Source organism: Eutrigla gurnardus (genome assembly GCF_963514095.1).
Source record: "Eutrigla gurnardus genome assembly, chromosome: 21".
Taxonomy (NCBI): Eukaryota; Metazoa; Chordata; class Actinopteri; order Perciformes; family Triglidae; genus Eutrigla; species Eutrigla gurnardus.
The window spans coordinates 12,025,526-12,049,334 of NC_139932.1; the positions used below are offsets into that span (position 1 = coordinate 12,025,526).

The 23,809-nt window shown below is 44.6% G+C and overlaps 2 protein-coding genes across 6 annotated transcripts in view; both read left to right on the forward strand.

Moving 5' to 3' along the window:
• The window catches only part of LOC311032490 (ELKS/Rab6-interacting/CAST family member 1-like), a 159,765-nt gene extending 152,881 nt beyond the window's left edge, over window positions 1-6,884 (forward strand). For all 4 annotated transcript variants that reach the window (XM_084039312.1, XM_084039314.1, XM_084039313.1 and 1 more), the window contains one exon: window positions 4,975-6,884. In XM_084039312.1, coding sequence (XP_083895438.1) covers window positions 4,975-5,112 — 138 coding nt within the window. In that variant the 3' untranslated portion in view covers window positions 5,113-6,884. The remainder of the gene's footprint in view (window positions 1-4,974) is intronic.
• A 3,432-nt stretch (window positions 6,885-10,316) lies between these two features.
• Window positions 10,317-23,809, forward strand: part of wnt5b (wingless-type MMTV integration site family, member 5b) — a 64,054-nt gene continuing 50,561 nt past the window's right edge. Inside the window, exon 1 of one of the 2 annotated variants that reach the window (XM_084039339.1) lies at window positions 10,317-10,724. In XM_084039339.1, coding sequence (XP_083895465.1) covers window positions 10,665-10,724 — 60 coding nt within the window. In that variant the 5' untranslated portion in view covers window positions 10,317-10,664. The remainder of the gene's footprint in view (window positions 10,725-23,809) is intronic. The other variant, XM_084039340.1, reaches the window with a different exon arrangement.

Consider the following 23,809-nt stretch of genomic DNA (forward strand, 5'->3'; position numbering starts at 1 on the left):
ACACACACACACACACACACACACACACACACACACACACACACACACACACACACACATCCCTTGTATTTCACTTCAGCCTGTAGTGCTAAAGCAGTGCAGTCTTTTTTTTAGTCCTCCAGGAGCCGTTTTAGGTTCAAGTCTTGGAGCTCTATTCCCACTGCAGCTCGTTAGCCTGCATTTTAAGCTGAGCTGCCTGGACTGCAGCTGCACCGGACTACGACGCATCGCACACACACACACACACACACACTTGCACACTTTCGGTCGCGGGCGCTTTTGGGCTTGGGGCTATAAAGCAGACTGCGTACAGTGTAAGCCTGTAAGAACCTAATGGTTTGTATAGAGACAGGAAGAGAGACAGGGATTATAATAGCCAATATAGGCCTATTATACGTTATCCCTTTGCTCTCATTCATAATGGTGGTTCTGCGGCGCTGCTCAGGGCTGCTGTTGAGGAGTCTGGAGCCTTCTTAAACCTCCTGATCGTATCTTGACTCATGCAACTAAGTACGCTTTTGCTGAGGAATATTAGGTCAAGACTTTTTTTTATGTGACCAGGCTCTCATTCTCTCCTTCCCCCATATGTCGTCCTGCTACTTTTTGTTTAAATAAGAGTCTGTCATAAAGGTTTTTCTTTCCAGAAACAGTTGACCTTTTCACCCCCCAGGTTTTATTTTCTAACCCTCCACATTTCCCACCAGGCACTGCTGCTCTTTTCGCTTTCATGCGCTAATGTTCAGGGAATCATGCAGTTATTGGAAAACATTTTGGAATGTTGAAAAGCTAGTGAACTTTTTTTTTATTTTTTAACTCTCGTCCAAATATTTTATGTTTTAAGATTGGATAACATTCGTAGCAGATGCATTTTTTTTTCACAATGAAACTCACATAGCTCACAATTCAGGACTTACAGCATAAGATAAATGGATTAATTCTCACATGGTGGCAGTAATTACAACCAGAACTGAAAAGTTATGGTCCATAACCTAATTTTTCCAATAAATGTCATTAATCATTGTGACATTTCTGATCCAACTTTCTGTAGTTGTTTTTGGCTCTCAAAATTAGTTGTTTGATAAACGGCATGCCAGGCTTTAATATGCTATATCAGTAATCTGCATTTTTCTAAAATAACGTTCTTGCTTCTCAGTAAAACAGAATCTGCAATATTCTCAAGAGTAAATTCAAGCAGTAACTACATTATTTGTGCGGCTCTTTGTACAGTTTTATTTTTTGGAAGTGGGTCAGTGGGCCTCACTGTAAGCAGCCCTGATCTACGGAGACATGGGGACTGGACCTCATGATTCATCGAACATCATTTCCCCTACGGCAGTCAAAACAAGGTGAAGTTAACCGTTCCACGGCCGTGTCGTCGACGGAGACGGTTCTCTGATAAAAACAGACCTCTGGCCTCGGAATCATCTGTAACCGTGGCTCTGTGACATGTGTGTCTGCACCAGGATGGGCTAATGCACTCCAGGTAGATCGTATATTTGCACACTCTCTCGTTCCCGTTACCCGTTAGTCGCTCCCTCTCTCCCTCCGTTAATCTCTCTGACTCCATCTCTCTCTCTCTCTGCTGAGTTATGGTTTCTTTAGAAAACATTAGCATTCCTCTGTAAAGAGGTTCAACCCTGCGATGTGTGTTCAGGGGTCAGTGTGGACGTACGCACACACATCGTGCTCATGCTGATAACCTGTGTGTGCATGTACATGTTTGCAAAGGTGTGTGTCTGTGTGAGTGTGTGTCTGTCTCTCGGTCCCTGATAAGGCAGATAATGATCCATCACGATAATGGAGCTTTAATGGCTGCAGTAAAAATCATCTTCAACAAACCCTCTCTCTCTCTCTCTCTGACACACACACACACACACACACACACACACACACACACACACACACACACACACACACACACACACACACACACACACACACACACACACACACACACACACAGTGAAGTGTTATCCGTTCCCTCCGTCTATCTCTCTGCTTCCCACAATCCTCTCTGTCACTCACTAAATCAGAACACGAGCTCGCAGCATACACTTTAGCTTCATGCTACAGCACTCACAGTCACACCTGTCACTCTCACTAACACCTACACTAATGCATCTCCGAAACAAACACACACACAGTAACAATCAAACACACACACACTTAACAGGAGTCATGGATCTGGCACGGCGCCCGCTTACATTATTTCATCTCCATTTCTCTCCGACAACACGCACAGCGATCGCATGAGATGTGATCCTTTTTGGAGTCACAACATCCATACCTCCCGACTGGAAACTCGACGTGCAACGTTGTTTATATTTAATTTATTTCGGGCCATAAATGAGCTTGGGGGGGGGAACGCAACAAGAGAGGACGTTTATTGCCTAGCAACCGCGCGGACGGAGGATTCGTTTACGATTACTTTCTAAGGGAAACTGGCTAACGTTCTTCTAGTTTTGGCTGTGAAACGGATCAGTTATGAGAACATTTTCCCCACCTGGTTAATTGTGATGATTTAAGGACGACTCTGTTCGACGCAGATTTGCAATAAAGTCCGTTTTGGGCAAGAAGCCAGCCGGGTTTTAAACATGTCCTCAGTTTAAACACATCATCTATAAAAACACAGAATTGCTTCGTGGTCCAGCCACTGACGCATGCAGACTTCAGGTGTACTCGCCTTCGATTTCACGGCCAAATGAGTGGTTTAGATCGGTGGGTCTCAACCTGGGGGTCAGGACCTTTTCCGCTGGGGCACACCGTGAACGTGAGGGGACGCAAGGTGACTAAATAAGCCTCACCTTTTGTGGTGCTTTCTCCGCGTTCTCCAGCTTCCTCCCACAGGCTGCAGACCTGCAGGTTAATTGCTGACTCTAGATCGCCCCTCGGTGTGAATGTGAGCGTGAACGCTTGTCTGTCTATGTGACAGACTGGCGACCTGTCCGCGCCTTCGCCCCGATGTCAGCAGGATGATTGAATGATTCAGATGAAATGTCTCATAAGGAAAAAGCTTGTAGACGCATTCAGCCTGTGAGAAGGGAATTTACTGGCTCATGTAAGGAGCGACAAACACTGATTTACTGGAATGATGTCGAGAACCTCTTTTACTGCTTTCTAAAATCGTGTGTTACGGCGTTTATATTATCAGAAGCAGCCGTACTTTAGACGAAGTGTAAAAACAATTTGTTTCAAAACACCTGAATTGTCGGTTAAACCTCAAAGCTGCTGCCAGCGAATGTTGTTGAAGCACAAAGTTATTCTTTAGTTCTGCCCTCCATTAAAACTTTACCAATCAATAGACAATAATTTATCATCATATTGTGTATGCGATCCTGTTTTAGATATACAACAGTTCGACCCGTTTAATCTTGATTTCGAAACGCCCTTTGCGAGCGTCTCTCTCTCTCCGGTGGAGGTCAAGGCCACTCGAGTCACAGAGCAGAAGACGGCGGACATAAACTATCTTTTATCTCTTCCCGATCGCCGCCTCGACCTTATCTTTACTGCCGTGTGTTTCAGGGGGATTGCGACTAAAATACAGAGTCATTAAGTTGAATTATATGCAAACACTCATAAAGTGACATGTGGGTTAATATGCACATTGCTTCACACAGAAAGAAATGAGGATATTGACCAGAGATTGTTTGGGATGGACAGGGATAATAAAATATTGTATATCTACACACTTGGGCTTCATACTCTCCTTCACCTCCACCTTCACTGTTCATTTCCTCCATTGTCTCCTCCGTCTTACACTCTTTCCCTCAGTATTTGCATATACAGAGTATAGATGTCGACACAGTAACCGATGTCCATCAATATTAGAAATATTCAGTTTTATTGCATGAAACATAAGCACCTGTGCATCCATTGTACAGTAAACTACACTAAAAAAAGTTTAAAAATTGACCATATGAACATATCGATCAATCAGTGTATAAATATTGACGTGGATTTAAAGGTTTTGTTGTACGTCCACGCAGTTGGAGTCATTTTTAAGAGGCAGATTTGAATTATCGAATGCAAACTGTAATTCTGTTTCAAACAATGTGTGAAACGGATGAAAACTTATTCCGAACATTATAATAGAAACTGTTACACAATCTCCAGAAATAATCTAACAGCACATTATTATCAAGGAACTACATTTATAGGTGATTTATTGGGCCATTTTTCATTAATCATTCACAGTATTATTAGTTACAGCAGTTGGTAACACATGAATAAAGCCACTGTAATAAAAAAAAATGCCACGGAGATTTGCTGGCTAAGAGATGAGAGCCCTCCGCCTCCAGAGGTTAAGACTTAACGAGGAAATGTTTTGCCAATATCTGACCCACACACACACACACACACACACACACACACACACACACACACACACACACACACACACACACACAGCAACATTAATGTGGGCTTGTGTTACATGACTGTTTGAGCGGCGCTCTTATTGATACAGATGTATTGGTCATTAAGTCCGTTAGCTTTGACGTCTCAGCTCGGCGGCGGCCAAAGAAAATAACATCAGCGCTCCCTCACAGAAATGTTCCACTCTGTACGGGCAGAAAGAACTACACTGTGGTGTTTTCAGATTACAGTGTGATAGTGTGTGTGTGTGTGTGTGTGTGTGTGTGTGTGTGTGTGCGTGCGTGTGTGCGTGTGTGTGTGTGTGTGTGTCACCTCGTGAGGAGGGTTTGTCTTCCTGTGCTTGACTGATATCGGATTTGAAAGACTTTTATCTTTCCGTAACGTCCATCTTGCTCCTCTTTGTCATCTTAAAGGAACAAAATAGAAATGTGGAATTTAAAAGAATTTGTTTTAGACACAAGCGTAGCATCTTATTTAGCTAACACCCTAAATGACGTGCTACGCCTTTAATTCCTTTTTACTACGTTGGCATTCCTGCCAGATGTTGATTTACACAAATATATAAAATCTCTCCCCTCTCTCTCTGTCTTCTTCTCTCAGTTGGAGGCGGAGTTAGCGCTGTGTGAGCGGGAGGGGGCGGAGCTCCAGGAGTACGCCAATCAGGTCCTGCAGCAGATCGCCGAGCGATGCCCCGACATTTTGGAACAAGTGGTCAACGCTCTGGAGGACAGCTGCTGACCCACGCGAGCACACGCACCGAAACACCAATAAGCTTTTACGTCACACATTAATTCTCCGAGTCAGAAAGCAAACAGGGCCATCAGAAGTCTCCGGCATGCCCCCATAATCCCCTGCTACGCAGATGACATCACGGGGGGAGGAGCTCTTCACTCATCTCATTTTTTGGGGCATCATCAAACGGTGCCAGCTGGGAGAAAAGTTCATTCTTCATGTCATAGTGCTTCGTTGGCATGCAACTTAATTGGAAATAGTTGGTGTTCTTGAGACATTAAACATGTATTTTTTCCTTAACGACTCTGAAACAGAAGGAGCCTTCACTGCACTTCGCCATCTGTGACACTCCGTGGCGGCCATCTTGCGTCCTTCCAGGCAATCAGCAGGCTTGTAAACGTGACTTGATGTGTTTCATGTGGAGGGAGGGGGGGTTGGGGGGGGGGCTGAAAGTGAGGCGGGATGCCAGGTTGTTTCTGATGCCAGACTTACATGCTGTTACCACATTGTTATTTGATTGGTTCAGATACAAAGAGTGTGTTTATTTCAGCTGCCTTTGATCCTTTACATCATTTGCTGCTATCTTTTTAACTTTTTTTTGTTTCCTGATGAAACGTCCCAACTGGCAGTTTTCTTTCAGCAGTCATCTCTAGATAGTTGTGTATATTGTAAAAAGAGAACTTTAATTAACCGCTTTCGTCAGGGGGGATCGTGATACTTTCATCTGTTTTTTTCTTCTCTTCCCATTATCGATGAAAGGCACAAACTACAATAACTCTCGCAATACTCCCTTTAGTGTTTCCTTTTTAACCTGAAACACATTCACTTCAGACAATCCCTCACTTACCATGTTTGGGACGGCCCCTATTAGAGATAACACGGAGAAATCTGAAGCATCTTTGGAGGTAGGGAATATAAAATAATTATATATTTTTTGCTTTTGGTAATATATAACACTAATCTTGTTTAATTGAAGATATTGTCCTGTATTGGTTGGTATGTTACATAATGTGTCAAACATGTTTTTTTGGTGTGATTTTTGCAAGTAACCACAGATCTGTTCTGTAAGCAGGAGACTGTTATTGGGAACAGGCCTTGTGTCCACCAGGAACACTTTCTCAGAATCGCGTTCTTGTTCTTGTTGTTTACAGTGGAAATGACACTCTGATGCATGTTTCCCACAGCGCTGACAGCCTGATTTAATCGCTAACAGCAGCGAGCACCACAGGTCCCAATTGTTTCAACTTCAATGAAAAAAAAAATATATATATGTGTGTTTTTTTTTTAGACTTCTACTGTGGCGAGTGCTGAAGCTGTGACTGGACTCATGCAACTGTTTTAGCTGCTGCTCCCTTAAAAGAAATACCTGGTGGACACAACGCCTGAAGATATGGATTTACACACTTCACTCACATCTGATTTTACACCGTCACAAGCCGCAGACAAGGGTTTCATTTTTGGCACCTAAGCTTTGATAAAAAAAAATTAAAAAAAAGAAGCTCACATGGGTGTAAACAAGGAATTTAATTCCATAATATTAGTTTTATGAGGTGCAGGTTCCTCAAATGTGTTTGAAACGAGAACTTCAATGATCGGGTCCGTGTGACGATCAACAAAATGCTTTTATATTGGAATGAGACTCCATCAGATATGAGCTTGTGTGGTAAGTCCAGCATTTTGTTGTCTGTTTTATACTGATCGGTGATGACCGGGACTCGCCGTGTACTTTGTCGTGGATTCAAAATGAGAGAGTGGAATAAAATACTGATTTATCTTTATTTTTTTGTCGTGTCCATACAGATGATAACTGAGCTTTGAACATCTTTTGTTTCGTTTCCTTCGTTGTTCTGACCTCTCCCTCCCCTCCTTCCTTTGGCCTCCCTCGTTCTCTCTATCTCCCTCTCGACTGTGCTTCTTATCTTGTCACCGGTGGTTTATTTTCCTTCCCGCCCACAATAATGACATTATTCCAGAGCCCAGGCCTCATCCTGTTCCAGTTCTACACACACCATAGTCTTAAAGGGATAGTTTGGATATTTTAAGTATAGAATAAGGTTAAGGTAAAGCAGGTTTTAGATGGCCCAAACTATACCTTTAAATGTCCAACAACTCATCGTTTCCTGTAGCCTGGACTCAAATTAATACCCTGGACGGTTTTAAACTTCACCCGATTAGTAACCTTCAACATTTTCAGCGGTTCTAATGAAGATGAGGAAAGATTTGAAGGTTTTATGAGGTTGAATGTAGCCGATAATGACTCAGGAAAGCGACTATAGAAGGTTCCTCCAACACACACACACACACACTTCATGTTAATGTTTTCTTCATGCATATGGCAACAGCTCCGTGTAATATGCGTTCATTCAACTAGAAAATCTGGCTTAACAGACCCACCCGGCTCCATTGACCGTGAGCCTCGACCCTGACCCGACCTCTGAACTTGAAGGATTTTTCGCAGCCGAGTGAAAAACAATAAAACACATCAGAGGCGACTCGCTGACAGTCTGTAAACGTAACATGTGGCAACGCACATGTGGCAACGCTTGGTACCTGGGTCCGCGTAGAAAAGATCCGTTCTGCTTTCTCCATCTACTGTCCTAATAAAAGCCAGTGGACGGAGACAGCAGGGACGGACGAGAACGAGGAGGAGGAGGAAGAGACACGCATGTACGACTGGCTGATTTATGTGACGGAGAAAGAGAGAGATGGGAAAGAGTGGAGACACGACCCAGTGAGCGCCAGACATCATTTCATCTTCTCGCCTCCGCTGTAACTCATAGTCTCGTTTCAGGACGAGAACTGGGCAAAATATTCCATTTGTAAACACCTAAAAATGCGTCAACGAAAGACATGTATAAGTCATTTGGACTGAATCACCTTGATGTCTGAGTCTACCATCGATCAACACTGATGTCCCCACGATGTGTTACGCAAAGACAATGGAGGAGCTGGAAAGTATGACGGTGAAACACAAGCAAGCAAAAAAAAAAAAGTATTAAATCTTTTGGAAAACACTTTGCTGTCACTTTGTCAAGTTTTATTGAAGTGGTTTCCTGTTTCTTTCTTTCTCCATTTTGATTGGATATAACATGCTATGATAACTACACATGCTTTCAACAAAAACGTAGCATTCATGAGACACACAGGGCGATATCGACGATTTTTGTTGGCAAAATAATAGCGATATTATCCCGATAATCATCGAAATATGCTTAAAATGGCTGGTTACACTTACCGTTTTATTAAGAAACAGATGTTTCTATTAAGTCAACACTTTTTTAGTGAACATCAATTCATTTTAATCAAGTTCCCCTGCATAAATAGATCTATTTTTGTATCCTGCATTTTTTTATTTTACTTTTTCAAGTCACTCATGACGATATTCAGGATTCTCCCCATAATAGAAATTCACAACGATCAGTTTATCGTGAGTGTTTGAGTAGAAATACTGTATACACTGTAGTAGACTGAGAGAGAGAGAGAGGAGAAATAAAAAGTGAGTGACTGCAGAGGAAGTGGGGAGGGCTTTGCGTTGGCTTTGGGTAGATGTGGTTTCAATCATCACACATCACATCACACATGGCCGCGAAGAAAAAGAAGGCGAGGGTGATGGAGAGAAAGAGAAAACAGAGAGAGAGAGGAGGGAGGAGAGGGAGGGCTGAGACCAAAACAAACAGCAGCTCAACATAAAACACACACACTTTATATTACAGGGTTTCGAGCTTAATAATTAATGATTTCAGTTGTGGTTTTAAGGCATGAAGTTGTTGCTTGTTGGTTTTGGGTGTTTGCTTTTTGCATACATTAATGTCCTGTAATAAATGGTTTGTAAAGTAAATGAATTGCTGAACTGTAGGTGGGATGAATGGAGGGAGGGAGGGGGAGGAGGGGGGAGGAAGGGGACAGAAGGAGGCACTGAGCAGTAGGAAAAACTTTTGAGAGGAAATAAAAACAATGTGAGAGGAGTGGAGCTCCTTAAATAAGCTGTTAGCCACTGACAGCCCAAACATCCAGCCATGCTGAAGACATTTTCCTTATCTGCTCCTCCTCGTCTGAGCATTCCTGTTACTTTTATTGCTTCAGAGAACATTTCTACCCGAAAGAGCCGCCCGACGAGAGACAGAGACATCCAGGGTTCTCTGTGACTTAGACGAGGGTTTACGTCGAAACAACAGCGCTACACTTTCAGTTGTCAGGATGGCCGAGCGGTCTAAGGCGCCAGACTCAAGGGTTCAAACCTTCCAGTGTAATGGGATTTCTGGTCTCCGAATGGAGGCGTGGGTTCAAATCCCACTTCTGACAATAATTTTTTTTCTGCTCCTCCTTGAATATCTAGCCGTGAAAAACGAATCCTGCTAACTTGTTTTGTCAACGTAACACGTAACTTTCCGATTAACAATGAATCGATAAGCGTCGCCGTAAAAGGGACTCTAAATAAAGTTGCTGCCCTTTCACGGCAATATTGCTTCGCAGAGTTGTCAACACAGTTGCGAAATAACTTTACGTTTACAAATGGACGCATGAACCTATGACAAGCTATGACTAGCCATTTTTTTACGTTGGTTGTCAGTTGTCAGGATGGCCGAGTGGTCTAAGGCGCCAGACTCAAGGGTTCAAACCTTCCAGTGTAATGGGATTTCTGGTCTCCGAATGGAGGCGTGGGTTCAAATCCCACTTCTGACAATGTTTTTTTTTTTTTGCTGCAGGTTCTACTGTGAACGAACTACGTAACGCAGCCTCAAACAAAACACGGACAATAGCGTAAATACCCGAACACGTGACTGATTTATTAATAACAGCTAAACAGGTGTGAAAGAAATCTGACGTCTTTTTTTACGTGACTCCACAGGCCATGTCTTTCTACGTGAACGTCTCTCTCTCTCTCTCTCTTTCTCTCTCTCTCTCTCTCTCTCTCTCTCTCTCTCTCTCTCTCTCTCTCTCTCTCGCGGAGAGGCGTCACGCGGCGCAGACACAGAAACGGAGTGAACTTCTCTTTTGTTCCACTCCTCTCTTTCTGTCTCAAACTTTTGCTCTTGTTTTCTCGGTGCGTAAGAAAGAAAAAAACTTTGGAGAACACCCTCCTCCTCCTCCCCCTACTCCTCCTCCTCCCCCTACTCCTCCTCCTCCTCCCCCCCGCGTGCGTAATTAGTTTGCAGAGCGTTTGGAAACTCGCGATGGCCGAGAAGAAAATCTCACTTTCTTTCTGACACCTGTTGCTGAGGACAGGACACCGCGAGCGCAGGAGTACACGACGGGGGAGCGCGCGCGCCTCTGGTTTCCGACTTTACCTCCACTTTTCTCCGTGACGAGTTGGACCCGTTCGGACGCTTGACAGCTCCGCTCCCGCAAGATCCACTTCTTTTTTGGGGGTGACTTTGGTCCCGCATGTGAGTCCCGGTGAGAGGAAGGACATCTGAGTGACACCTGGAGGAGTTTGTGTCTGTATGAGACGGACTGGGCATCGAGCTGAAGGGGGTTCCCTTCCAGTAAAACCACCGACCTGTTTGTAGTTTCCCAGCCGGGTAGAGAGTCCTTGATTTCGGATTTGAGCTCTTCGGATGGTGGGAGGACAAACTTTTCTTGGAGAGCAACATCTGGATTCTCGCAGAGCAGAACAGGTAGGAAGTACATTCATTGTTTTTATTATATCAACTGTAATCTGTCGTGGAGATTTTTTTCCAACTTTATGATAGTTTGTAGTTGCTTTGTATGTGTATGGAATACTTTCTCTCAGTTAGTTGGCTCTACCATCTCTGTCCTAATAGCTGTAAGAAGTTTTTGGATTTAAATAGATGGATTTCAATGTATTTTAATTTGGGGTTATTTTGACACCCTGAACAACACACACACACACACACACACACACACACACACACACACACACACACACACACACACACACACACACCAGAAGTCAATGTGGAGGGAAAAAACGAAAAGTAGGTTTAAACTTGGTCCACTGGGTTGCTCCATTTGAACTTGTAGACGTTTTGTCCCCACAATGTTTCCGTTGTCACAGTCTGCTTACAGAATGGGCTTATTTCATGACTTTGGCTCCCATATGACAGTGGTGAAATGCTGTGTGTGTGTGTGCGTGCGTGTGTGTGTGTGTGTGTGTGTGTGTGTGTGTGTGTGTGTGTGTGTGTGTGTGTGTGTGCGCGCGCGTGTGTGCGCGTGTGCGTGTGTGTGTGTGAGATCTGCCAACCCCATCGGCCTAAATGAAGGCAGCCCTCTCGCGTTGCGGTGGAGACCAGGACTATTTTTGGTCAAAATGTTGCACAAATGTTTCTCTCAGGGCCGAGAAGTTGCTCTTGCCTGCCTCCATCCGGGGCCAGAGGCTGCATGGCATCGAGCTGCACACAGACACCAGCCTGACTGTAGCCCTGGGAGGACCGGGTTCACTCCCGACAAGGCTTTTAGACACAAGGAGGAGGATCTCCACGTTTGGAGCGGAGCGTCGGTGCATGACGGATGGTAGGCGCTCTCCAGCTCACTGGCCTGTGTGAGCGTATGCAGCCTGTGGGTGTTTGGTATAGGTGGCAGCTGTGAGGTCCAACTATGTGCTGATGGACGTCCTGAGCTGGAGGAGGGAGGACTTTTTTTTGTAGTTTGTTGCTTCATGTAGGGAGCTTGTGTGTGTTTTCTCCTGTTTGGCAATGAGACATCTAGGCATCATAGACATATTGAGGCTTTATTTTGACCTTTTGAACTTGACTTGATCTAGAAACTGTCAATTTGTTCTACTCACATTTAGCCCAAAACGGGAAGAACTTTAAAAAAAAGTACAATAAAAGTGCATTTCATCATTATAAAAACATGTTTAATTAACTGCAGAGGAACATCTTTCCCCCGTTTGCTTGTTTGTAACGCATGTGAAAGCAGACTATCGGATTCTGAGCGAGTCGAGGTCGTCTCCGGTGGTGACGTCTCCGCTTCGCCTCGCACTTGATGGTTTTAAGAGTCTGAAACCCACCTGAGCTGTGGAGTGGACTGACAGCCGGGCTGATGTGTGTGTGTGTGTGTGTGTGTGTGTGTGTGTGTGTGTGTGTGTGTGTGTGTGTGTGTGTGTGTGTGTGTGTGTGTGTGTGTGTGTGTGTGTGTGTGTGTGTGTGTGTGTGTGTGTGTGTGTGAGATTCACACAGGTGGTGAAAAGTGTTGCTGTCAACAAGTTGGCCATTAGAGAGCGATAATCTCTCTTCCTCCTCCCTCCCTGTCTACCAACTCAACTTCTGGTCTTTCTCTTTCCTCCCTCTCCCCGTTTCACTTATGACACCCATTTTCTCTTCCTTTTCTCCCGTTGTTCACTACACCAGGCTGCGTACGCCAAATGTTTTGATGCTTCTAAACCTGTGATACAAACTCAAGATTGCTTTTGTCTCATTACTGCCTAAGTTGGGAATTTGAAAAAAAGTTATTAGAAATGGAGAAGTGGTTGGTTTTACCCAAAATACAGATTTTTTTTCTCAGGAAGAAGCAGCCATTTTCTCATTGTTTGCTTCTGTCTGTCGGCCTGTCTGCCCTCGAACTGGAGAAAAAGACCTCCTCTTTGACCAAAGTCTGAAGTGCTGCTTCAGTGTCTCGTCCCTCGGGACTCGGTAATTAGGAAAGGGGAGGGGGTCAGTGTGTGTGTGGTGTGTGTGTCTCCACGCTCGATATATGAGAAGATGGGAAGTCTGCATGCATCAGTCGATCCTCAAGGTCATTCAGGAGTGTGTTGTAAAGTCTGCGAGAGTCCGTGTCCCGTATGGATTTGGTAGTGAGTCAAAATCAGCATAAAAAGGGTCATTATGTGACTGAATGTGTGTTTCTGTGGGTAAATGTGTTGTCTGAGGGGGTTTAACACTGGATGTGTTACATGAGTGTGCTACGTGTGTGTGTTTGCCCGGTAGAAGCACTAATGACTCGCATGCAGACAGGGTCCATGTGAAGAGGAGGCCCTTTCCAGTTGAAGAGCCAGTGTTTTAAACGCAGGTCTCTGATTGGTTCACTTGAATCCTGGGAATTCCTCCCGGGACAGCGTATGACAGCGACCGGATTAACCCCTGGTCACACATGCCATACGCACATAAACCCAGAAGAATCTTATTTAGCATGTTCTCACAACAATAAGCCTTTTCTCCTCTGCTTTCAGCCCTCTTTTTCTTCTTCACTCTTCCCATCTGTCTTCACCTCCATGTTTTTCCTAACACCTCATGTGTTGTTTGAAGAAATATTTATGTTCGAAGGGAAAATCATTCAATCTTATAAGATGCGTTGGAGAGCTAATCCCTTTTGTTTCGCTCCAGTGTTTTCCTGTTGTTCCTTTAAAAGATATCAGGCTCTGCATTTTCAGGTTCAGTTGTAAATATGTGAATAAGACAGAGTAGGAAGTGAACATACAGGATGGATTTATACTGTACTTTACAGTGGTTTTCCTGTCATATTTTACCCTGTCAGTGATATTACAAGGATATACAGACAGGATTGACCATGAGCCTCTCAAAAGCTTTGCGCCCAACGTGGGGCTCGAACCCACGACCCTGAGATTAAGAGTCTCATGCTCTACCGACTGAGCTAGCCGGGCTGTTGCATGGGTGGAAACGCTCAAGATTTGTCTCTGAAGTGGCGGGCGGTGTGTATGTCAGGGTTGGTTGTTCACACCCAATAGTTTATTTGTGTGCGTGCGTGCGTACGTGCGTGCGTGTGTGTGCGCGCCCTTTTGAATTATTTATGAACTGTTGTTACACTGTTCATCATTGTTTTAAAAAGAGACTTTTCATCAGAGGCCGAGGTTGGCTGCACTTAGTACTTGTTCTAATCTAGGACAAACAAAGAGGTAAACCCCCCAGGTAAAACTCTGTCAGGAGTGGGATTCGAACCCACGCCTCCATTCGGAGACCAGAAGTCCCTTTGCTGAGGAAGGAGTCGCTCCTTGAGTCTGGCGCCTTAGACCGCTCGGCCACCCTGACAGTTTGCTTGAATTTCATGTGAATTTCATGTGAATAGATATTTGCAGAAATGATCAGGGGCCATGTTCTGTTCTCTTGTGTTATTTTAAATTCAAGATGTGGCCACTCCTCTTTGGTTCACCGTCTCAAACACAAGAACATTCATGACATGCTTAGCAAGAGGCCCAATGTGTTCAAAGCAAGCAGTTGTACTGGTGGACATAGGTACGGTCAAAGGTCAGCTATTGACTTCATAGACAGATGATGTGTAATTTCTCCATAATCTGTGTGAACCGACTTCTTTGTCTAAGGTGTATCTTTCCTTTCTCAGCTGTTATGAAGGGCCCAACCCAAAACTCCGCCCAACGTGGGGCTCGAACCCACGACCCTGAGATTAAGAGTCTCATGCTCTACCGACTGAGCTAGCCGGGCTACATGAACCCCTTCAGGCCTCACACGACGAACCGATGTGATGCTCGTCATCACGCTCGGCTACGCTTTGTCATCACGCAGTGTATGACATCATGCGATCAACCGACTGTGGGCCTATGATTCTGCAGCTCACTACTTCCTGCCACATGACCTTAGATGGCCTGACGGGGTCTGAGCATTGACTGTGTGTCCTGGGCCCTCCCACCGTGTTGACCCATTGTAAATCATTTCACCCTGTCACTGTCGGCCAGTCAAAACACAGCGATGAATGAAGCCGTTCAAATCAGCCGGGTGGTCCTCTGCACACACACACACACACACACACACACACACTGAAATCTGTACACCCACATACTCACACATTTAAGCAATGTGAGCACTCTGCAGAGGCAGCAGTTTGGTAAAAAACAGGTGAGGTGTGTGTGTGTGTGTGTGTGTGTGTGTGTGTGTGTGTGTGTGTGTGTGTGTGTGTGTGTGTGGAGGATTGAGAGGGATGAGAATTAAATAGATGTCAAGGCACAGAGAAAGGGAGGGAAGGTAATAAAAGAGTGATATAGAACACTTTTCAGAGGAAACACTGCCTCTTACTGGTCACTGCCTGCTACTACAACATATCAAAGAAAATAGATGGAGAAACAAATCAAGCTTTCTCTATCACTTCATGTTTGTGGCTCTGTGTTTTGCGCCTCGCGTTTTTTATTTATTTTTTTTGATCACCGCCGCTGCCTTTCTGCTTTACATCGCCGCGTTCAGAATTTCACAGACAAAGACGTTTGAAATGAAGGAAGCCAAATAGAGAAATGGCAACAGGGAGTTTTAAATGGCTCGTTCAGGATCCCTGATGTTTGTGAGTCATAGCACATATTATATAACCTGCAGCCTGCGATCCACAAATCCTCACAGTTTGAGTTTTAAAGCAAACACGTTAGCAACTAGAAAGGCTTCTGTTTCTCTGTGGTTTTAGGTCTTTTTGAATGATTTTTCCTCTCATCTTTTCTTTCTCTTCTCCTCTCGACCGCCTTCCTTTTCTTTCTTTCTTTGCCTGATTCCTCACTTTTCCCTTTCTGTCTTTTCCTCTGCCGTGTGAGTTGGAGGGGCGGTTATAATTTAATGAGATTCCCAGCGCCCAGGTGTTCTTTCTAGATAATTACTGAGTGTTTTTCCGTAGCCAATCTCTGAAGTGAAGCAATACCAAATCTGTCAGCACACACAAGAGGAAGAGGGAGAAATAGCATCAAATTAAATGTATTCCCGCTATCTTGTTCCTGATTGCGAGCTAGCTGCTCTCCTCTCCGGCTCTCATCGTGTTGTCACTCCTCCGTTTGTCTCCTTTCTTCTTCTCCTTTCTTTGTTCTACTTTCTTTTTGTGTGTGTGTGTGTGTGTGTGTGTGTGTGTGTGTGTGTTTATTTGTGTGTGTGTGTGTGTGTGTGTGAAATGAATCGACAAAAAGCGAGTCAGATGTCTGGAGAGAAAACAAAGGTAGAGGCAGGCAACATTGATTCACATGTTTTTGTTTTTGTTGTTTTTTGTTCCTCAAAACACATCCATCACTGATTGGCTGAAATGATTTATTAATAAGTGTGCTGGCTGTGGCCGAGGTCGTCTCTAGGCTGGACTGACAGGATCGGACTACTGCAGTGCGTTAAAACAGGATACTGACTCTCTGCCAAACAAGCTTTTTGGATAACGAGGAGGCCGTTGCAATTTCAGTTCCTTTTTCTGTGTTTTTTTATGATTTCTGACGTTACTGTCCACTGAACTGCAGTTTTTATTAACAAATTGTGGAGCCAAACCATTGACACAATTAAGAAGTACTCATCTCAGTGTAACGTATTACTTGTACAATCCCCCAAATCTACTTTGAGAAATCCCCAGCTTATAAACAGCCTGTCAACTCCATTGATCAAATGAAATGTGTATAGTTACAGTTCAGTATCACCAGACTAAAGAGGTTGGGGGTGAATGTCAAACCCGGCATCTATTTGCAGAAACTTGGCATCTCGTTGCCATGGTGATGCATGATGATGGTAGTGCGACACTGTCCCATAAACAAGAATGGAAAAACCGGGAGAATGACAGGCTCTTGTAAATGGTTTTCTAGCCGCAGAGCATCGTCACAACGTCGATTTTGCACTGATGACGAGGAGCTTAAGGCAACAAACAATATGTGGTACATATGTCAGGCTATACATTGTCCATAAATGCTGAAGTAAGATGTTCCTATTTTATTGCAAAGCTAGAGAATAACATCTCGACATGCCTTGCTTGGCTAGTGCTGGAACATCACATTAAAAATACCTCCCTGGGTTTGCAGGAGTGTCTCCTGGGAGCAGGTTCCCATGAAAGGATCTGACCTCGTATTAACCTCACCTCTATCATGTGGGAAAACACTGTCGCTGACTTGATGAGAGATTGAGTAAAGAAAGTCAAGTAGGAGGTTGTCCTCTTTCCACCAGGTGTTTTTGTGCCTCAGCATCGCTCCGTGCCTTGAACCAGCATCCTCCTCCTACAGCTGCTGAATCTCTGTCTGGTTGCGTTTTGAGTCAACGATCGATGACGGGAGAGATACATAATCAGTTTGTGTCTTGGATTCAAAATGTGAACACTAAACCCAACGCTCTCCAATCCATCAGCAGCTAAAAAAAACGCTTCACACCCTGCTGATCTTTGGAAACAAAAGGGTTAAATAGCGCTTTCCGAAGCGTCGTATCTCCTGAATTGCACCCTGCATATTTGAACACATGCGGCAGCATATATTTCACATCAGCGTCTGCCGCCGCCGAGCTGCTGAGTCGTCTGTCAAAACGCGCACGCGGCCTGAATGGAGATCAGAATTGTTATTCATTACATTCAGCCAATGTACAGGGATCTGTCTTGTTGGCATTGAAGCAAGGACGACTGTATACCAGCGGCAGTGTGACAGCAGGACGCCCTCGCCCTTATCAGCTCTACTCCTATTGTGTTGTTGCATTCAAAGACATTCATTGTGAGGCGATTGTGAGGTAAATTAATGTTGCAGTGTTATCTCTAAAAAGAAATGGTAAGTGGACCTTGAGTGAAGATTATTTTGTCAAACAAGGTCGAGAATTATCTGCCACACTCAAAATGTTTCCTTTTTGTACGTAAATGTGAGTAAATAAGGAGACTTACACTTATTTATACCTGTAATTGATATATTTCTAATAAGCTATTACATTTTTACATCTCTAACTTATTGTGCACAGATGAAATAAACTGTAAAAGTTATTCTAGACGTGGAGGGTTGAAGTTTTAAAATGAGCTGCTGCAGTAACAGTGGACACAGACAGAGGGCGCTGCGTCACTGAGACTCACCACTGACACACTGGACACTTGAGAGTGGATGTGTGTGTTCCCATAGTACCATACCACTTAGTATGCCAGAAAAAGATTTAGTGTGTCCCAATACACAGTGTGTTTAATGCGCTATGCCAGAAATACCAGGATGTCCTACTGCAGCCCGTCCCATTTTGCAGTATCTTGGCTATACCGACCCACAATCCTCTGCGCATGCAGATATATGAGCAAGAGGGGTCGAAGTTCAAGGTGCAATGTTATGTGGAGGCATTGAATGCATCCTGTATGGAAGCAGAACTTTGTAAAGCAGCTGCAGCACTACGCACTAAAAGTGAAAAGTATGTGATTTGGAGCGCCTTGAAGGAGGGAGGTGAGGAACATAATGACAGGGTGAGAGGTGAAGGGAGGGATGGAAATGCTGGAGGAGTAAATAGGAGAGCAGAAAGAGAGAGAGGAAGTAGAGTGGGAAGATAAATGAAGATGTAGCAGTTAAAGGTGACGCTTCTCCCTCACACCCGTTCTCTCCTTTTCACGTTCTTCTTCTTTTTGGCTGCTTTCGCTAAATTAATTTCACAAGGCAGAGCCAATCTTTATCTATCTCACTTTCCTTCACTTCACTCTCTCACCATTGCCTCCCCTCCCTCCCTCCCTCTATCATGCATGGTTGGTTCCAGGCCATTTGCTTCCCCTCCAGCAGGGCTGTACCATTGGTGACCAGCAGGGGAATTGTTGTCCAGCTGAGTCCAGGTGTGCTGATGCTCTGTCCCACTGTGTGTGTGTGTGTGTGTGTGTGTGTGTGTGTGTGTGTGTGTGTGTGTGTGTGTGTGTGTGTGTGTGTGTGTGTGTGTGTGGTCACGCTCATGCCAGTTAACAATAATTGGGGAATTTTAAAGGATTATTCCGGTTTATTACAAAATGTAATTGTGGAGATTTGTGAGCTCAGTGCCGTCACAAACAGCAACTCTGAAATTGTGACTGAAAGTGTCTGGTTTAACATCTGGGCGAGGTTCTTAGTTCAAATTTGATTACAAACATTTCCATTTCTGTTGCTATAATGTGGTTAAACTGCTGCTGTTTTACAAGCTGTCTGTTCATTTCACCGATCATTTCTTGGCTCGGTATTTAATTCTAGTGCGAGTGCAGTGTTATCATAACTGAAGCTGAAACAATCAGATTCTTTTATAGTCAATCAACGGAAAATGAACTATTTTCATAATCGATTTGTCGTAATTTTTTAAAACCAAATGGCAAACGTTATGGTTCCAGCTTCTAAAATGTTAATATTTTCAGGTTTTCTTTCAATGTTTTAACTGAACATCAGAGGACTGTTGCTCAGACAACCAGATGTCGCCTTGCACTTCATAATTCATAAATCATTAGCTCTTATAATGCCATAACCAAATAGAAATGATGGTCAAAGCTACAAATATAAAGACCCAGGATTGTAACAAATCAGAATGTCCCTTTTTGTATGCACAGTGTTTCACATAGTTAATTGTAATAGAAGAAACACACACACACACACACACACACACACACACACACACACACACACACACACACACACACACACACACACACACACAATGCTGTAGCCACGATCTCTAGCCAGCAAAGAGTGACTCAACAGAAATCTTTGACAGCTTCTCTTCCCTCGTCTCTGTCAACAACCTCCCTCTCCTTTTCTTCCTCTCCTCACTTTCTTACCCCTCCTTTTCCCCATCATTGGATGCACACACACACACACACACACACACACACACACACACACACCTCCAGTTCCCCCTTCAGCCTTGCCCACCCCTATGTGGGCACCGTGCCCAGAGAGAGGCAGCATGAGCCCCAGGCAGAGCCCTGCGGTAGCGCTATCCCCCCCCCCCCCCCCTGGAAGCCCAGAAAGAGACGGCTAAGGGGGGAGAAAGTGAGAAGATGAGGTGTGGGAGGAAAAGAGGGGGAAGGGTTAAAAGGAGAGGAGGGTGAAGAGAGGGAAGATGAGGAGAAGTGAGGAATCGAGCGGCGAGAGGATGAAGAGATAAGGGGATGCAAGAGCAGGGGAGACATGCAACAGAGGAGAGGATAAGACAGAGGGAGAGAGGGGGGGGGGACAAAAGGAGATTAGAAAAATGGATAGATCAATAGATAGAGAGATACGGAAAGAAGAAGGAGGATGATGCAGAGCAAAAGGAAAGTGTGAAGCTGGGAGAGAGAAAAAAAAGGAGAGAGCTGGGCAGACAGCCAGCTTTCCCAGGAGAGAGAGAGAGGTCAGAGCAGTGTGTGTGTGTGTGTGTGTGTGTGTGTGTGTGTGTGTGTGTGTGTGTGTGTGTGTGTGTGTGTGTGTGTGTGTGTGTGTGTGTGTGAGAAACACGGTGGAGAGAGATGGAGGGAGGAGGAGAGACGAATACAGAGGAGGAGGAAGAGGAGAGCAGTGGAGCGCAGAGACAGAGACGAGGACTTGTATAAGATACATACTGAATGCCTGAAATGCGACCTTGGAAATCCATATCTGCGTGTTTGCGTCTGTGTCTCTATGCGCTTGCATTTCTTTTCTCCCTTTTGTGCTGCGTGTTATACATTTGAAGGACAAGGCTGGGTTTTTTTTTCTCGCCAACAAATATCATAACCCCCCCCCCTCCATACCTCACCATCAAGCCCATTGGTTCATCCAAACCTCAAGTCCGAAAGAAGAAATCTATTGTTTCATAAAGTTCGTCCGTTTCCTAAAACAGCTGGTTTTGACTCCATTCACGTAGCCTCACATTCTGTTCTCGTTAGCGTCTTGTTCTCGTTTCTCGTTGCGCTTCTCCTGCCTCCGTGTTCTGCAGTTGCCATGGAAGCTGCGGCAGCGGTTGCTAAGAGGAGTCAACTCAACTAAGTTTCCTTTACAATGACCTCGCTGTTATTTTCAGGAGACCAAGATGATGTCCGCCTCTAAATGACTAGATCGTCAGTGGGGAGAGCAACAGGCTCGAGAGCCCGTCTTGTGTTTTGACAACAGCGGAGCTCTAAGGCACCAAGGAATGCCATATATCAGGCATTGGCAACACGCATCCATTCATTCTTTGTTTTGGTGTTTTATACTATTTCTTGGCAATAAATTCGATGAAGACCACGGCCAGCCGAGTGCTTTAAACGGGGCCAAAGTGTTAAAGCATTCAAGTCAAGTTTCAACCCGTGTCGTACCCTTGATAACGCGGAGGGCATTGTGGGTTATACGAGGACATCTGCATGTGTGCGTGTTAATGCCCAGTCTGCGTGTGCAAGGGCAGCGCAGGTCATAGAGCGCCGTGTGCGTGTGTCAATAACAGTATCTGGAGGCCACAGGATTACGTGACCTTGCATGCCCCATGTGCTGTCTCCCACTCTCTCTCTCTCCCACTCTCTCTCTCTCTTGCTCACACACACACACACACACACACACACTGAAACACAAAGCCCCATGAAATCCTCCGACTCCTAAGGGTCTTTATGAGGCTCTCGCATTCGTCACGGAGGGCTGGGAGACAAGGAGGAGGAAGAGGTGTGAGAGGAGAGACGAACAGGAGGAGATGCTGATCCGAGAAGAGAGGGAGGAAGAGGTGGACAGGAAGACGCTGAGAAGATGAGGCGAAAAGAGCATCTTTATCTCATACATGATACATTTATATGCTTCTAATTTCCTTATATGCACAAAGCAGAGGGAGGAGGTTCGGCTGGATGATACAAAGAGCAGGACTTTGACACCAGAGACCCACCTATTGTTGGGTGTAGGCCGCTGAAACAATTGGTTAAAGGTTTTCTAAAATAAAAAGTGGTGCCTGTTCCCTCGGCCTTTATTTTCTCTTTTCTGATTTTGCTTTTTTTGTTTCTGAAAATAACGTTTTATTTCTTCTTAACCAAAGTACCCCATTCAGTATTAAACCATTATTATTATTATTATTATTCCTAACATTCTCAGAGTTGCCTTACTGTAACATATCTGCAAAAAATAGTCCACTAAATCATATTATTTGTCCGTGACTGTAGTTGATGAACTGCGGAGAGAGAAAATATAGATGGAGCATGAGGAGAAGGTGAATTTCAGGAGCTGGTTGGGTAAACCTGAGGCCCTGAGGGCTCGGGACGTTATTTCAGCTGCTCTGTGTGTGTGTGTGTGTGTGTGTGTGTGTGTGTGTGTGTGTGTGTGTGTGTGTGTGTGTGTGTGTGTGTGTGTGTGTGTGTGTGTGTGTGTGTGTGTGTGGGTGGGTGTGTGTGTTTTTTGGGGACAGGTGAGCATCTTTCTGCTATATTTGCTTACGTTTCTGTTATCGTTCAACCTCACTATGACTCTAAATCTTTTGTCTTTACATCGTCGTAAGTTTGCACTGAGTTTGCGCGTGTGTGTGTGTGTGTTTGCATTTGTATCTGTAAAGTCAATACTATTGTGCTGGATATGTGTGTGTGTGTGTGTGTGTGTGTGTGTGTGTGTGTGTGTGTGTGTGTGTGTGTGTGTGTGTGTGTGTGTGTGTGTGTGTGTGTGTGTGTGTTTGCATTTGTTTTGAGCGTGCGTGATCTGTTTTAGTCTTTATATTTGTCCGTGTTTGTGTATGTGTGGGTACGCTATCCATTGCTCTGTGTGTGTGTGTGTGTGTGTGTGTGTGTGTGTGTGTGTGTGTGTGTGTGTGTGTGTGTGTCTGCCACAAGCCCCAGTGAGATCCAGCGAGCATGACGGAGAATGACAGGTTGATTTATGGCGAGGCTATAAGTAGAATGACTACTGCTGGAGAGAGAGAGAGTGTGTGTGTGTGTGTGTGTGTGTGTGTGTGTGTGTGTCTGTGTGTGTGTGTGTGTGTGTGTGTGTCTGTGTGTGTGAGAAAAACATGGCAGAGAGGGATGCAAAAACAGGGTTGGGAAGGAAAGATGGAGGAGAGAGTGCGAGCGATGGGGATGTGGAGAAAGAGAGGTGGATGACGGAGCTAAAGACGCCCGTGATGTGGAGGGAAAGCTGGACAGAAAAGGAAGAGCGTAAAAGAAGGAAAGAGGTCAGAAAAGACCCTGATTGGGATTGTGGGATTGGGATTAAGATGCCTACATATACTGTAGCTAAGAATGACAGCAACGAGAGGAATTATGACCAATCTGCCAACCGCTGCTCGGATGAAAAGATGAACAGAGTGCAAAGAGATAGAAAGTTCACTTCCTGTTTGAATGAGGAGCCCCTGCGAGTTGCTTCAACGGCGAGCGGTGGCGGCCTCGGCTCACGTAGCGCAGCGTTCTGCGAGTCTCAATAGGAAAATAACATTATCTCCGCGATTACATTTACATTTTTAGACATTTAGCCGACGTTGTTATGCAGAACGACGAACACGGAGTGCAAATGAGCTTCAATTCCCAGAGCGGCAGCAACGCGGAGAGCGAGACAATATCCGGGAGAACATTTCAAGAGCTCTGACGATTTACTGTGACCGCCATCAAGGAGGAGGAAGGAGGTGTGCTGCGAGATGATAGACGCTGCTACATGTGGTGTCTTTTTGTCAAGCGTGTTTTGTCGGTCGTGTGAGACGGGAAAGCACATTTCGAATAACGTTTTTTTCAGAGCTTTGCGCTGCCACATTATTGTTGATCTCTGGCTAATTCTTAACACTTAGCTTTCTCACCACCCACACCAGGGCTAAGAAGTCAGGACGTCTCACTCTGCTGAGTCATTTATGATGAGTCAAAGAAAAAAGAAAATAAAGACATTTCAGTGAGAAATGGTTCTGCTCAAGGGCATGTCAGCAGTACTGACCTTTGGAAACCAACCAAAAGTATGTCAAAAAGTAAAAGCATCGGCTCAATTAGCAAAAAACAGTGTGACCAGACAGTGAACCGACCAGAAAGCCTTAGATTTGATTTGTTAATTTACAATGGTGCTTTATTTTGAAATGTCAAGAAGACATGAGAGAATGGAGGCATGTGTTCGACCATGGTGGAGCTTTTAATTTGAAACAGCAGACATCCACTGTATTCTTTAATGGGTTAATTCAATCTGAACCGTGCGTCTGAAATGTAAGTGTTGTCATGAGATTCATCC